The sequence below is a fragment of the Pimephales promelas genome, chromosome 4, assembly GCF_988280905.1.
Source record: "Pimephales promelas chromosome 4, fPimPro1.hap1.1, whole genome shotgun sequence".
In the NCBI taxonomy this organism is placed as follows: Eukaryota; Metazoa; Chordata; class Actinopteri; order Cypriniformes; family Leuciscidae; genus Pimephales; species Pimephales promelas.
The window spans coordinates 24,937,266-24,954,205 of record NC_142772.1 but is presented as its reverse complement, the minus strand read 5'-3'; the positions used below and the strand labels follow the sequence as shown (position 1 = coordinate 24,954,205).

At 37.2% G+C, this 16,940-nt stretch overlaps 1 protein-coding gene across 1 annotated transcript in view; it reads left to right on the top strand.

Annotated features, from left to right (window-relative positions):
- Positions 1-4,080: 4,080 nt before the first annotated feature.
- Positions 4,081-16,940, top strand: part of dapk1 (death associated protein kinase 1) — a 68,512-nt gene continuing 55,652 nt past the window's right edge. The window contains exons 1-2 of the mRNA XM_039649916.2: positions 4,081-4,238; positions 4,754-4,915. Coding sequence (XP_039505850.2) covers positions 4,854-4,915 — 62 coding nt within the window. The 5' untranslated portion in view covers positions 4,081-4,238; positions 4,754-4,853. The remainder of the gene's footprint in view (positions 4,239-4,753; positions 4,916-16,940) is intronic.

Here is a 16,940-nt window from a genome sequence, read left to right as displayed (position 1 = left end):
GACTGTGAGTGAACACTAAACAAAAGCCTCAAAAATGCCTGTGGCTTCAACACGGTTGCAAGAAAACAAAGACCGCAAATTACACCCATCATTTGGCTGTCAGGACAGCTGTTTGTGTAACTCTGATGCATAGATTATAGACATAAGTTTAAGGGACATAAAATGTGCAGGTGACACTTGTGGGAATGTGTGTGAACAGCTGTGAAAACACCAGTGATTTATGTGTGCCAGTGGCCATACAGACTCTGTCACCCTCTAACCACACTTGACCACGTTGTTCTGACAATGACAACCGCATAAACATAAAGTTGTCACGAGGGCAATATTTTTGCAACTATAAGCTTTTGAACCAAATGTCCAATTGCATTTTAACAGTGATTTTGTATTAGAATTTTTTAATGGTTTGATATTTTTCTGTGATACTGGTTTACCATTTTTATAGTTTCATTGCTTTGAGTTTTATAATTGTACTGCTGTTTGAATAGCAGAAAAGTCATTAAAAACAAAATATGACCATTTTAAATACTGTTAATAATACATATTGTGGAATAGTGCTCTTTTATTTACTTTAGATAGTATATTTTTTACAAGCTTCTGTAGAATATAAAAAATTGGACTATGAACAATTTGAATGTAAGAAACATGACAAAAAATTATCTGCATCTGACCCTGTAAATTACACAAAAACAAAAGTCATGCATAACACACTGTCTAATTCAAAACCACTCGCATATTTATTTCCCATAATCACCTAAGAATGGAAATGAATGTTAGGGCCATTAAAAGCAGGCAGATGTGTTTCTTTCCAAACTGTAATAAATGAATCGTATTTTGATTAAGATCTGTCCTCATATGTTAACTGTTAACATACATTCTGGGCAATGAAAAATGGCCAGGAGCAGACCTAAGACAACATAATGTTGTCTTCAATGTCCATAATGTTCATAATGAGAACATCTCTCTCTGTGTGAGAGATAACGTGTCACTTCAGCTAAAGAAGACCTCTATTAGTATGATTTGTAAGCTGTTTTCTTCACAACCAGAAAATGTCCCCACAAGAACCAGGATTTACCAGGATGGTCAGGCTTGGCTGTTTTAAGAGGAGAGAGAGTAGAAAAAAAAGAAAGTGCAATATTTAATAAAATTGACCCATAACCAGAAGTGGAGGTGTCTCATCATGCATCCAGATGTGGCTCCAAAGCTTGAAAATCTGATCTGATTTTGTCTATATGTTCATATCAGAGGAGGGTGCATATATAATATGTATGCATATGTATATCCCAGGGCCAGCACTTTAAAAAGGTTTATAGGTAGCCTATATATAAATTTCTCTCTCTCTCTAATTGTCTAGGCCTAATGTCCAAACTGTAGCTGCAGCTTCCATTTTATACACAAGATGGCGCGCTAAAAACAATAGTTATTTGATTTGAAGGATTTATATCAAATATCTGACAGGGGGGACAGTCTAAATGTATCCAATTGGGTATAAATATATGTGAGAGTGTGAATATGTGTTAAAGTAAGAGATTAAAATCATGAGGTCACTATACATATCATTTTGCAGAAGCTCAATACAATACAGAGAGTTGCTACTGTATGCTGCTTCTTTTAATGTATCTGTCAGCCTTCTTAAACAGCACAACATAAAAATTTAATTATCATGACAGTGCAAGTCTGACACATAATCAGTCACTCCGTCCAACATGTCATTAATGCGGGGATGATAATAACCACCTTAGCCTACTAGTAGTCAAAAACACTTAGCTTACATTCTTGGTGGCAGATATGAGTCAAAACATATAAAATACTGACACTAACGATCTGCTGTCAACAATAAGCTGCCAGTAGGCATGTTTACGTCAGCACACTGTGAGGGAAAAACTCGAAACAGAATTAAACAAAGCGTAAATGTTTCAAAACCGTATGATGAATGCATTGTTGAAAGTTTGTTGTGTTTTGTACTCTTTCAAACATTCGTTCGGTATCACACTAGTAGATACCTCACTCTCACTCATGTTATCAGAGAACAGAGGTTACGTAAGAGTAACCTAAAGTTACATGGTGGCCACTACGGTCTTCTTACACAAATAGCCTACCACAATTATGTGTCACTCACTGTCTGTGAACATTGTTAGGCCTGGGTAAAAAAAAAAAATGGTACACATGTCCCCATAGAGTTCCAACCAGTCTTACTCGCTTGGTTTTACTTTTACAGCCTATTTTATGTCAAACAAAAACACCTTTCCAAGGTTCAGCCGCTCAGCAGCCCGCAATGTCTATCTGTACCAGTAGATGGTGCAAGTGTCTCATAGTCAATCATAGTCCAATTTCTGCTCTCAGATGTTCTGCAAATTGCTTTAAATTGCAGTTTTTCTCAGTCTCTTTTCTCATTCTCCCATTACTAATTACATCTGCACAACAGTTAGTTCAATCTACACAACGTTTAGTAATTTGTGCACATCATAGTAGCTGTTTCTCATTCCTTCCAACAAATTGCAAAACAAAAGCTTTTGGACATGCATCTGCTGTCCACAGCAATTGCTGTCATACAACTCTCTTCTGTTTTATAACATTATCACTTGCTTTTGTCATGTCAGTCAAAATTAACTATACTTGTGAATGCTGAATAGTCACATAGAAAATGAATAGTCCTCATTTCATTGCTTGAGTCATAATCACATTCAAAAAACATACTTAAATTAAACAATTTCTCTCAGGTGAACCTCAGCTTTCACTGATGAGAAGGGATGTGCATGAATGATTTACAGTATGGTCTATCTATGTTCAGTTCCAATATGTACTGCAATATTGTTTACAGTTTACAGCCATACGAAAAGGAGTTTATGTTTGTTGTAAATAAGGGTGTTTTTTTTCTTTTGCACAATGCTGAACAAATTAGAATTGCAAAGAGCATATGCAGTAAAAATGTTGAAACATACATATTTGGTGTCTTGTACTCATACAGTAATGTGTAACTTTCCTGTAGTTTTCAAATGGCTGTGCATTTAGCATTCAGTGCTGCCTTGAGCATTTTCAGGTAGTGTCACCAAGATCTGACTTTTTTTGCATTGGAAAACATTTACAGAGTAAACTGTCATAATGAAAACATGACAAAGCCATTTGACTATCTTGTTCACAATGGTGTCAGGACTTTTCGTCTTGATGACACTGACACTCTCATTGACATGCATACTTGCATGCTTTTGAGCTATATCCATTTTGAGCAAGTGACGCATGCACTTTTGCAGGTTATCAACTAGATTTTGCAGTTTGTACTATTTGTTTTGAGAACTGCATTAACTGTTATGCAAATGTAAATAGTGATATGAAATGCATTAAAGCAACAGAGAAAAACTGTAAACAATTAGAATTACAGAAATCAATTTTTAATAAACGTGTAAGCTATTTTTGCAAGCTTATTTTTTCTCATGAGACACCAGCATTGATTGGTGAAGAAATGCTACAGAATAAAGGACATCATTAAGTAAAATAAACATTCAGTGTTTTCATAGAAATGCCTATCTACCAATCTGGGGAAACATTTTTTGTTATTGAAAATATTTTGGTTGGTTTGTATTTGATTTAACAGAGATAATCTGTTGCAAATACTTTGTTCGGTTGTTAGACTGTACAGTTTTTTCCAATTTCAGCTCACATCCATAATTTACAAACAAATAAAGCACAAACAGGAATTAGACACAGCTAATTTTTGTAGGCGTGTGAAGTAGAAGGGTGGACAGACAGACACACACACACACAGACAGACACACACCGACAGTCAGTCAGTCAGATAGATAGATAGATAGATAGATAGATAGATAGATAGATAGATAGATAGATAGATAGATAGATAGATAGATAGATAGATAGATAGATAGATAGATAGATAGATAGATAGATAGATAGATAGATAGATAGATAGATAGATAGATAGATAGATAGATAGATAGATAGATAGATAGATAGATAGATAGATAGATAGAACACATCTGAAGAATATTGATCAAAAATATCTAGACTTTAATTTTGATTATAATGAGCATCTCTCCACAGCGCCCCCTCCGGATGACTGCAGGCGGTCTTTTTACCGAGAGCCCAGCACCATCTCTACATTTTTACAATCCTCCCATTTCCTGCAACACAACACTTCCATGTCTCTCGTGAAGGGTATGCTGTTTTATCGCTTTACACTGGATCGTACCTGCTGCCTGGGGATTGATAGCGATGGAAATATAAAGGTAAGCTACTTTTATTCGCTTTTATTGAAGTAACAACAAGCACGTTACCGGTAAGAGCATGCTATACTTTGTTAGACCGCGTAGGTAACGTTAATGAAGGAATACGTCAGGTTTCTCTAACGATATGAAACCCGAAAGGGAGGGCGTAGAAACATTTCATTTGATATGGTGTACCAACAGCCTATACACAATGTTATTTGGTTATCTTGTCAGTTTTCTTGCCGTGGTGCGTGAACACCGGGTTTATGTATGATCACGAGCAGTTCCTCTCACACACATATCTGCGCTGTTCACTTGGCAACGCCAATCGCCGTGGACGCCTTAACAAAACCTATGTTACCTTCTCCCGTGTGAGGTTTACTACTTTCCACCCACTGGTTAAAGCCGTCCAAGCGTACACAAACAGTAGTTGACGTGCTGTGAGTGTAGTCAGTGGAAGAAGTCAAGTTAGAAGACTCTGAACGTTTTTACGCACTACACGCGGGTTTCTCTCACGCGTCTCTCTCTCTCCGCAGAGCGAATATGAGAGGGGTTCGCCGCAAACTGTCATTAGGTTGACAGAGATGGGCTGCTGATTTTGGGAATCCCGGAGAGCTGGAAGCGCCCAGGAACACCATGACCGTGTTCAACCAGGAGAATGTGGAGGATTATTACGAGATTGGAGACGAACTCGGGAGGTACGTGATGATTTCGGGGCGTTAGGTGACATTTTTTTCATGTAGTTGGCTCTTATGGAGGAATTGTGGAGGAGGTGTAGGCTGCATTTATGAAACAGAGCTATTTCTAACTCACTTTATGAAAACTGTTAAAAATAAAGGTTCCAAAAGAGAGTTTTTGGGGACACTTCCAGAAGAACCCGAATAATCTGAATAACCTTTTCCACTATAAAGAATCTTTGTGCAATAGAGAATTCTATGGATGTTAAAGGTTCTTCATAGATATATATTCCAAGAAATAAATGATGTGTTTTTATAATGAACCATTGTATACACCATCTTCAATCAACATACACAAGAGAGCTTTAAGGTGGTGCATAGGTCTTTCGGGTGGGTTTTACCACTAAAAAGTACCTAAAAGTAACATGGTATTACCCTAGGTTTTTAGGGAATAATAAGCTACAACTATGGTATTCTTTGAAGTTGAGTAAGCTGTCAATACCATATTTAGGACCATGCTATTTACTATCTTAAGTGTCACAATTACTGTACCCTGGCACCTCGGTGGGATTGTTGCCAGGATGGTCTCATCTCATCTCATTATTGGGCATCTCTAACCCCCCTGGAACCAGGGAATCACTGGTTGTCACTCTAGCAGATGTTCATACATTCCTAGTTATAATGATCTCCAATGACATTTATTGATTAATGGGGTTCAGATGGCTGTGAAAGCCTGAATTCTCTTCTGGGAGCCTTACTTGAGAGGTTGATCAAGACAAATTGGGTTAGTCTGCTATACTGCAACTCAACGACAATTGCATTTTTACTTAATTTGGCTTTTGAGGACATCCAGTCAGCAATTGATTTCATTTTTGCAGGGTATCGCGACTTATTCATATCCTTATTCTTATTCACACTTTTCGTTCCATTCACTTGAGACCGGAAACGCAAGCTCATGTGAAGAAGTTTCACATTTCGCTGCTTTCCAGTGTTTAAGTTTAATGGACTCTAAATAACCTGCAAATTTGTGTCACGTAATGACACGTGACAAATAGAACATCGATACGTCATGGCGCTGTGACCTCTTAGCCGAATTGAAAGAACACAAATTTTAAAGCGGCAGCGTTGCAGGAAAGTGGAGTAGAATGAATATATTTACATTTTTAGATTTACTGTTATTTATTGCATGTTGAGAGTTTGTGTTTTTTAATAAAGGCACCACAGAGCAGGAAGTCACATCCGTTGGCATGTCCAATAGTTTGTGTAATATTAGCTGTGTAATATTGCGTAACATTTCAGCATTGGTGGTCAAGAGATGGATGTTCTTTTGAACTGATTTTCATGAGAATGCAGTTTCTCGGATTCCCATTGACTGCTGTGTGTGTGGGCGATAAATCACCACGCATATAGAGATGAGTCTGCTCCTTGTGTGGGTTGTGGGAAATCAGGCTGTTGTTGTATTTAAGAGAAATGTTTTATCTGTTAGTGCTCACGTAACAGCCTATAGGATGCAGATGCATTGCTCACGCTCGCTAAAATCGGTTACATAATGCGTAAACGTACTGAGGGAACTTTGAATCGAATGCTGAAGATGTTCTTGTCATTGGCTCCTGAGGGATGACAGCATCTGTTGGTCGTTCTTATTGCATAATTGACTCAATGACTGCAAAGTAGTTTACTCCAGTTATTACTAAATTATTTTATAATAGAGAAGTATAGGAAATCAGTATTGCTTTACTCTTAGGGATTGTGTGTCTCACAAGAATTGCATCTGAGGTTGGTGATTTGCTGTTAAAATGCAGTTTTTAAAATGCGCATATTCATGAGCATTGATTTCATGTTTAAGTCTGGACGGCTTTTAATTGACAGTTATGTGTTTTAACTATTTAAATATGCATGAGTCATGTCTTTATTTATTGGTAATCTTTGAACTTTAAATGTTTGATTGAAAACACCTGCTTGAACGGTTTTGTAGTTCTGCGTGATATTGTGTTTTTACACTGTCCTTGAATTTTTATTCATATGCATAATGTGACATTTTACATATTCCAAATTATTTGAATAGTATTGAAGACCAAACATTTGAATATTATGGTTTCACCATGACAACTTCCTGACTTGTGATTAGTTTTGGTTATGCCATAGAGCTACTAATCCCACTATTGGATGAATGGATTGCAGCTTCTGCGTACAAAATAGTCTGAAATAAAACAAAAAGACCAACAATCATTGTATCCCACTGGGACATTTTAGGTGTCTGCATCTCTTTCATTAACAAAACCTCCAAATTAAGACCAAGAACATCATTCACTGTTCCCAAATCAGCCATGCATTTATTTACCCTCTTCACCATGTTCAGGGCTTAGCTTTGATGCCTCATCAAAATGGTTAAGCGTACCCCACCAGCATTGAGGCCTTACTCGGTCCTTGCGTGTTACTCGGGCTGTAAGGTTAAACATACAGGCTCTCTTTGTGGTGCTTATGAGGCTTCGGCCGATGGAAGCTCTTAAGTGAGGAGGTTTCTTTATTCTAATGGGAACTACTCCGGGTGGTCCTCCGAATAGGAGGAGCAGTGGTCTGTTCCTAAATTTTAAGCGGGGTCTCTCTGCTGGCACTGCTTTTCATGGATTAAAACTATGAAACTATGAGCTGCCCCAACTCGAAGGTGGTGTGTGTAATTTTTGCACCAATATAGCGACATTTATTGAAATTTTCCAAATTTCCCACACATTACGGTTATTATCGTTCACTAAAACATTTTTGTTAATTGAAACAAAGCTGAAATAAATATAAATATTAGATATAAAACTTTTTAAGGGATAGTTCACCCCAAAATTTAAATTCGGTCATAATTTACTCACCCCAAAGTTGTTCCAAACCTGTATAATTTTTTTTTTCTTTTGCTGAACACATAAGAAAATATTTTTAAGAATATGGATAACCAAACAGTTGATGGGTGCTATTGACTTTAAATTCTATGGAAGTCTTTTTTTTTCTCTCCTTATTTTATTAATATTTATTGATGTTTTTTCTGTGTATAACTACTTGCCTGGTGCGTTCCTTATTCTTATTGAATTGAGGTATTGTTGTATGTTATATGTATATATGTGTATATGTATGAGAATATATAGTACATTAATATATTTACATTTTTGTTACTTTCTGTCACTTTAGTTTCTAAGATGACCCAAAAAATAATTTTAATATAATTTTAATTTTAATAAAATATGGTTACCCATATTTATTTAAAATAAAAGATAGTTAGAACTGAAGTATATAAACAATAGTCCAACCCCAAACGCTAAAGTTCCACTCATACTTAAAACAAGATTCCAAGCGCTTAACCATATTCAATGTACATTAAACATCACCAAACAACTTTTGAATGGGAGTCTGTCCGTCTATCCATTTCAGTACGGATAATTTCCAGCCCACTCTTAGAAGATAAATATCAGCTTTAGCGTTAATGTTAAAAGCGAAGATGAATTCCCAACCAATAAGGAACTCCTCTCATTTTACAGTTCACTCAGTAATGATATCTGCTTTCCTCTATTACATTAAGTCTCTAAGCCTGACTAGCCTATAATGTTGGCTGCTCTCGGTCTGTTCTGCCACTAATTGGTTTCCCTTTGTGTCTGTTTGCTCTGGCTGTGTGTGTGAAAGGGGAGGAGCAGATATTCTGCTGGATCTCACTATCACTTCAAGAGGCAGTGCTTCTGACGGTGTAGTTTTGAAGAGTGCACTACAGAGAACTTATTACCTGAACTGTGAGTCTAATGAGATTCTTCCAAAAAGCTGAGATTCCTCCAAAAAGCTGAGATCCCAAGCAGTTTTAATGAGGGCCACATTAACAATGCCCCTACCCCCCGTAATGACATGCAGAATATGCAAGTTTTTTGTTGTTGACCTATATTTGCACCCCAGTAAAATGCGTCTCAGGGGTGCTGGTGTGGAGTTTCCGGAGAGTGGGAGATTAACTTTCTTTACCCACCATAGTGGATAATTCATTCCTACCATAACTTCTCTTACCTAGCTTTTGATGATATCTGCTGTTATGAGTGGCTATGCACACATAGCATCAGTCGGAGTGCACTAGTGCTTAAACGCAGTATACTTGTCCGCTGTGTGTGTTCAGTGGGTGAAGTTTGGGTGTCTCTTGTGAAGCCTAATGAGATTTGTGGGGGTGAGAGTGTGAGAATGTGTATGAGATCAAGAGCATTTGTGAGCGAGCGTGCCGGGAGGGTCATGGTACACTGTAAGGCAATCCTGCTGCGAAGTATTAGTCTTGACCAGTGAAGCATGTGTAAGACTAAGATTTTTTTTCTCTGTCTGTCATTTTCTGTTTGGCATGGTGAATGCAGCTTTTGAGGATACAAAATATATTCCACCCAGCATCCCAGACTAACCATCTTAAAAGGGCTTCCTGGATAGTACAAAGGTTAAACCGGCCACATCTGTCCACAGCATGTTAATCAGTGCCAATAAAGAGCCAGTGTTAGTCAGTGACAAAATCATGGCTTTTTTTCTGTTGTTGAGGTGCAGTAGGTTTTGGCTATTAGTGTGGTCTTGCATTCTGTGGGACATAAAGCATCTTTCTCAATTTATGGCCATTCCAATGTAGCCATCCATTCTGGCAAAGTGCAATTTGTTTGTTGGTACCATATCGGTTATTAGCCTGGTAATACTCTGCTACTTCACTTTGCTTCGTAGACAGAGTCTGGAATGGCATAATAGAAAAGAGTTTTTTCTCTCGCTAGGGGGTGCTTCTCTGAAGTTTAATATCATTGGTTACCCGTAAGCCAATCAGATAAGTTTATTCGTGTCGTATGTTATGCGGCGACACATAACATACGTCTTGTGTAATTCGTCTTGTGTATATCTAACGGCCATCCTGTGACTCATTTCCCATTTCTGAGGTTGTTTCGGTTTTCGATTTCTCTAACCTACAATGTAAATCTCGGCGCTTAGCGTCTACGTCACGCCCTCAGTTCGTTGATTGGCCGGCCGTCCGAAGACTGGTGGAAAACTGAAAGATAGGCTGCTATCTCAGACTGACTAGGAGCGAAATGAAATTAGCGGGAGTAGGAAGTCTGACGTAGTCAGGCTGATCGGTTATAGGCCTATATTAGAAATGTTTACATTTGCCCAAATTGGCAAATATTACATTTTTATTACATTTGCCTAACACATTTACATTTATTTTAGCAAAATATCAAAATGAATATTCACTTGGAGAATTTGAAATGATTGATTTTAGTTGTTAGTGACAAGAAAGTTATGAATTTCAATATCAGCCAATCATCAGTTATTAGCCAAAAGATTGAAATAATTATTGGAATATTGGTATTAGCTAGAAATGTGATATCCGTGCATCCTGTGTACATCATATTATTACAGTAGATTGTTTACCCGTTACCAATCATTTGCATAATTTCATAGCACAGAACAGTAGTATATGTAGACAATGCATTTTTGCATTTCTGCCCATCAGTGTTGTCAGCCATCATCTTCATGTGGCTTCATAGTGAGTAGTCCCATACCATTTACAGCTCAGGGGATTGGCTGAATTCAAATGTGGTTCCTGTCCCACTGAGGTAAATGATAATGCTGACAGATAGCTTTGTCCAGGTATTACAGAGATCCCTGATTGTGTCAGGTTCTTGGTTCCTGTGATTAACAGGAACCTTGAGAATGCAATGAGCTTGGGGGCAGGTTTGATTGAATGCAGCTGGTTGCCTGCATTGACAAGTGTTTATACACAATTAAATACGTGTGTACAGTGAGTGTTCATACATAGTAACCTGGTTACTTTTTGTGCCACTCCTTTGGCAGCTGACTTGACTGGGCAGTGAGATTATAATATTCTGCTTAATAACATTTGAATTGTATTTCTGTATTCATACTAATTCAAAATATATTCTAATTGAACAGTTTTTTATTTCATAATGAGCACTACATAGTGTTATTTACACTTTGAAACCATTCATCGTGCCTTTGTTAATCACCTGATATTGATATATCGTCATATTGTGGGTTTAAACAGTGCTTTATCAATGCTGGTTACCAGAGTTAATACATCACGGTGTTGTTATTCACTTTCAGAAAAAAAGGTACAAAAGCTGTCAATGGGGCGGTACCTTTTCAAAAGGTACACTTTTGTACCTAAAGGGTGCCCTTTTTTGTACCCTTTAGGTACAAAATTGTACCTTTTGAAAAGGTACCGCCCCAGTGACAGCTTTTGTACCTTTTTTTCTAAGATGCCTTTTGTAGAGTCCAGGATGTGTTGCTACAGTGGATCATTATTTGCACAGCCAACATTTCTTCAGTCAGTGCTTGGTTTTATACTGCAGTCAACGTAATGATTGTGCGCATCAGCAATGATGGGGCTATTTAATGTCAAGTGTAAGCATATGAATATGAATAATGGGAATCCCCCTCCTGAATCACGATTCTTAATAGCAAATTACCACGACTGATAGGCAGCATCTTGGAAATTTAAAGGTGGCTCGAGCAAGAGCTGCGAAACAGCATTTTCTCAGGCACATTTGTTAATATTCAGCAATAAATTTGAGTGAACATGTTATGAATTCTTCTCACAGATCTCGAAGCACCAGCACTGTTAATGCTGTTGCTAAGCTACTGGTGAAGTGATGTCGTGGAAGGAATTCAGACTCCCTGTGCTGGATATCAAGTGCTTTTCTTTATATCTTGTAAGCCATTGTCATTGCCTTGTTGATTATTTTACCCGCCTTTCAGTGTCATTTTTATGCTTTGTTTTTTCTTTAGACAAAGTATTTGACCTTATTTAAAATGGCAAGAGATTGTCACAATTCTTTGATATTGCTTCAGGGCTGCTTGAAGCAAGTCCAGAATAGTTAAAGCTGGCTGATCACATTCCTAAAAGCTTTCTTGTTTTCATTATAATTGTTGTTTTATGGAGGTGGTTGAGTTACTGTATCCTCTGTTAAGATGTCAATACTAAAGCCGCAGAATGTGTTTTTAACACTCATGTTTTGACAGTAAGCAGTATTCGTCGAAACCAGGTGGATGTCAGTTTCTGTCTACATAGGGCATTTGGAAGATAAGGCCCGCAGCAGACTTCAGGTCTCCTCCCCTGGGTTGCTATGGGAACCACCCATTTATCCAGTTCTTTCCAGGCGTAGCTATCATTTAGGCTCGGTCATCTGTGGGGCTTCCTCCATTAGCAACGCTCCCTTAAATGAGTTCTGATTGACTGAATGCGAGACTGTCCTTCATGCTCATGGGAGAAGTCCAATTAATCAAACAATGCTGATCTCCTGATTGGTTGCACCGTTTTGATTGAATTACAAATGCGAGCTTGTGTTTTAGCTGGATTTTGAGGATTCAAAAGTAGTAATGGCCAATTTAGACCTAGTCACACACATTTGCCACTGATGCCTCTTCACACAATGGGCACCCGGCGCAAATGACTTTGTACACTGACGCATTTATCATTCCTATTTTGTACCCGCGCAAAGCGGGCTTTTCCCTCCACAGACGCACGTCGGTAAACTAGGAAATGAACTTGCGCTCCCTGGGTACATGTGTAATGTTATTGTGTTAATAATAAGTAAAGAACCTAATTATGTTTATTTTGTAGCACGTTAGTTACTTAAAGTTGGATTAAAAAGTACATTGTCTCAGTGCTGCACAGGCTCTCTCTCGAAAACAAATGCATGCACTCAGAGAAAGCTAATGAACTGAAAATGGACATGCTAGGTTTAAATTTTGTTCTTGCTAGGGTTTTTTTCTGTCCTAATGTCAGAAAGAATATTATTATCCCATCCATAAATACTAGAAATTGCAAACAATAACTTATTTCCATTTATATTAAATAATTGAATGCAATTTGTATAAGCACACGTTATGCAACGCAATATTAACCATGAATAAAAAAGGTTTTGAACTAATATATTAAAATGTTTGACTTTCATTGTATATTATAAATAAAGACCAGTGCAGTGCATTAATTGAGTCAAATTTTTTTTTTTTTGAATTTTTTTTTCCAAATCTAAAAATATGAATATAAGCGTATGTGTTTGTTGCTATTACATGTTTAATCCCTAAAATTAACTCATTCTTCCTATAATCAAAAGATTTGAGCCCAATTTGGGCAGAAACACCTCCTGCCAATCCCTGTGTCCTATTAAGTCACACTGATGGTACTCAAAAATTGTAGCATAGAATGTAGCGATTTAGCGTGCCTGGACTGAATTCAAGTCCTTTCCTTAAAAATAAATCCTATTTGCCTACATTTTTGGAGTTTTGGAAGATAGGTCATGCTTTGTTGGCAAGTAAAACAATGTTTTGAGGAATAAAAGCAATTGATAGCAAAGCTGAGCAGAGTTCATTTTTATGCAAATTAGTTCCTGGAAATGTCTGCCTTCGAGTTGCGTTAACCAGTGAAGTTAAGAGTGCTAGCTGTAATAGATAATACATAATAAGATATCATTCATATACAGCGAAACAAAAAAAGAGAAGGTGCATAGAGTTTTTGCCCTTTGTCTTTCTCCTTGTGACCGAATCTGTCAGTTTCAATTCCTTAGAAGAGTATTGTTTTGCTAAACAACAGAGCAGTCAAGCTTACTCCATGTCTACACCAGTTGTAGCATGCTTAAAGGGATAGTTCCCCCAAAATGAAAATTATGTCATAATTTACTCATCCTCAAGTTGTTCTAAACCTGTATGAGTTTTTTTTCTTCTGCTAAACACAAAAGATATTTTGAAGAATGCGGTAATTTTTGACGTGCTCCAGCCACTTTATTTAAATCAAATTGTGTTGATTTTTATGTACTTCAAAATGGGTGTATACACAGTTGAAGCAATTATACTGTAAAGTGAAATTATTTTGCTATTTAACAACAGGTTTTTTTTTCATAAATATATAAAATGGAGATCCATTTACAACAAAGGATTTTAGTTGAAAATAAACTAGGATTTTATTTTCAATACATTTTTCCCTGTTGCCGATACTGTGCTGATTGGTTTGTGTTCATGAATATTCTGAGATGATAAAACTGTGTTTCCAGTGTAGAAATTGAACACCAATGTAGTGTTAATTTTTTTAATTGAAGAACTTTGTCAAATAGTTAAAATCATTGGTTAAAAATAGGGATGCACGATATAGGATATTTTCAAACTAATTTTGCCCGATGCCGATACAGATACTGATATATTTGTATTTTTTTAAGTGCAAAAAAAGCTTATTAAAGCTTCTATTAAAGTTCTCAGTCAAGAGCAGTGAGTGATTTCCTGTGTTTTGTTGTTTTATTAATATTAACGGGATAGTTCTCCCAAAAAATTAAATTGTCATCATTTACTACTCTCTCAAGTTTCTTTCTTCTCTTGAAATTATAAAAGTTATTTGGAAGAATGTGGCTAACTAAACAGTTGCTGTACTCCAGTGACTTCCATAGTATATTTAAGCACAAGAAAGAAATGAATACAGGTTTGGAACAACTTTAGAGTGAGTAAATAATGACAGAATTTGTATTTCTTTAAGGACAAGCGGCAGTATATTATTACTGTCTCTTTAAGAACTGCACGTGATGCGTCTAATATACAGTACACGCATTTGACAAGCAGATTTTCTCTGTTTGCTTTCACTTTAGACATAACCAACTTTGTTTATGTAAACCTTGTGTGTATTTGACAGTATCAGCGCAATAAGACTCGGAAGATTAGTCCAGTATATGCAGGCTCTGTGACAGGCTTTTAGTTCCTGTGAGCGTCGGGTGAACGCGCTCAGAAAAGCGGATGTTAGAACAGCGCATCAGCACAGCACGTGAATGATATGTTTACCTAGCAAGACTTTGACGCACATGCAAATAATTAATTTTTGTGAATTGCGGTGTCCCATGAGTGCAACTAACTCTGCGTTTACATGTGATGTGATGCGAATATATACGTCGCGTTGTACAGTATGTTGAGATGAAGGCGCCAGAATTGAACTGATAGAATGCACGATAGCCTACTATAATTTTTCTTCAAAAGCAGATCGTGGAGAGATTTTAACCGTCCAAGATCAAAAACCGTGAGACGCACACGCACCCCTAGTTGGAAGTTTAAGTTGCTGGCGCACATGCTTCGTTCGTGGTCGTCACGTGCGCATAGGAAACACACCACCCAATCGGCAAGGCTCATCGGCAGAAATATTCATATCAAAATGTTGTCCCGATATCATCGTGCATCCCTAGTTAAAAACATGTCATACGAGCTTGTGACTTTTGTGTACATTTTAGAGTGTATTTAGCTGTAAAAGTTGGCAAGCACACATCAGTCTAAGTGTTACCCGCGCTTTGAGGAAGTATTGCTTATCAGCTCCTGCTGATTGTATATACACACACACAGACAATCTTCCTCTAAAGCCCTAATATCCTCAGCTCAAACCTCAGAGCGTGTCAGCTCTACTCCAACCACAGCTCTGTTTCCTTGGTTACTCATGTGTGGCACTATGGCAATGAGAGTTATTGCATAACGTGTGCAGTTTGGGCGCTAAAGATTAGTGGGCCCTTTTCTCTCTGAACTGTCCACCCACATTAATTTTTCACTAATGAACCAGTATATGACTCACATATACATATCATTTCAAATGATGTACCTCTAAACGGGCTAATTTTTCGTGTTAAGATGACGTAGATGTGTCCCCACTGTTGCCATTAGATAAATATGAGTATAGCCAAACAGATCGCAGACATTCTTTGATAGCTGATACTGAGATATTGAGAAAGTAGGCTGATTTGTTTGTGTGTAATGTGTCTGCGTTGTTGTCTAAAAACTCTTCAAATCCCAGTTCACATTTAATTGCGTGGGATGCCACTAGCAAGGCTTATTTAATTACACTTGGACCGGATCATTGGGCTAGAAAAGTCAGTTCAGACTCTGCCAGATTCCTTCCAACAGACAATTCTCTGACCCAAACAGAACTCGGCTCACCAATGGAAAAGAGGATTGCTGTATTTCTACAGAAAATATTGACTATGGCCCATTCAGCATTCCATTACAAAGCCACCATTTGCTTTTCAGTTAGATTTTATATTTGTTAATGTAAGGAATTAAATATGGTATTGCAAAGCGTGAAGCTTTTAAAAAGTGTTTTTTACATTCTTTTATCATCAGTTCAGATTCATTCTTTTTTGTAACTGATTATGCTAATGTGAAGTTTTTCTTTGATAATTTTGAATTAAAAATTGAGTGGACAATGATAAAAGTCATTTGTTAAACGTAGGCTAACTTCGATCGATAGCAAAAGTGCTTTTGGTTCCTGGAAAACTGGCAGATTGCCAGGCCCACAGCCTGTGATCTTCACGCTGTGTTAAAACCACTTTATTGATCTGACGGCACGTGCAGTGGTATGTCCAACCAGTTTGTATGTGTGAGTCAGCATTTCTAAAATGGCTCATTTTGGACTTTTCTGATGATAATGCTTGCTGATTAATCTGTTTAGACCAAAGTTACTGAGAGTTGCACTGTTTTGTTTTTTTTTCCAAACCAGAAAACCCAGATTGGTCTTTCACTACTAGGCAAATGCTTTAGGAATCACTACGTGGGTTATGACCAAGACACACTCTCAGCTTATTTGAATGCGAACAGCACAGTCACACATACTGTAAGATGTTCCTTGTTCATTCACTAGTTATTTGATCTGATTGATGGTAATCAACAATGCAATCTTGGGAAAGCTGAAAATATCAACCTTCATTCGGAACAGATAAAAACAAATCTTCCTCTTTCCCTTTAAAACTAAACGAATAAATTTGCATATCCTCTTTCTTGAAGTATTTTGAACTTGTGCACAATTGTAACCAGTACAGCTGGCAGATATTTGCACAGATAATCGTTTGTAAGGACAGAACAAACTTGATTTGTTGACGTTCAGGGTTGGAAATGCCGACTCAGAGCTCAAGAAAAAAAAAAATAAGTCCATACACTGTAAAAACAAATGTGCTTTTTCTAATCAATAAAATTGTAGCAACAGATTACAAGGAATATTATTAATTAAATTGAACAAAATAGAATTGAGTAA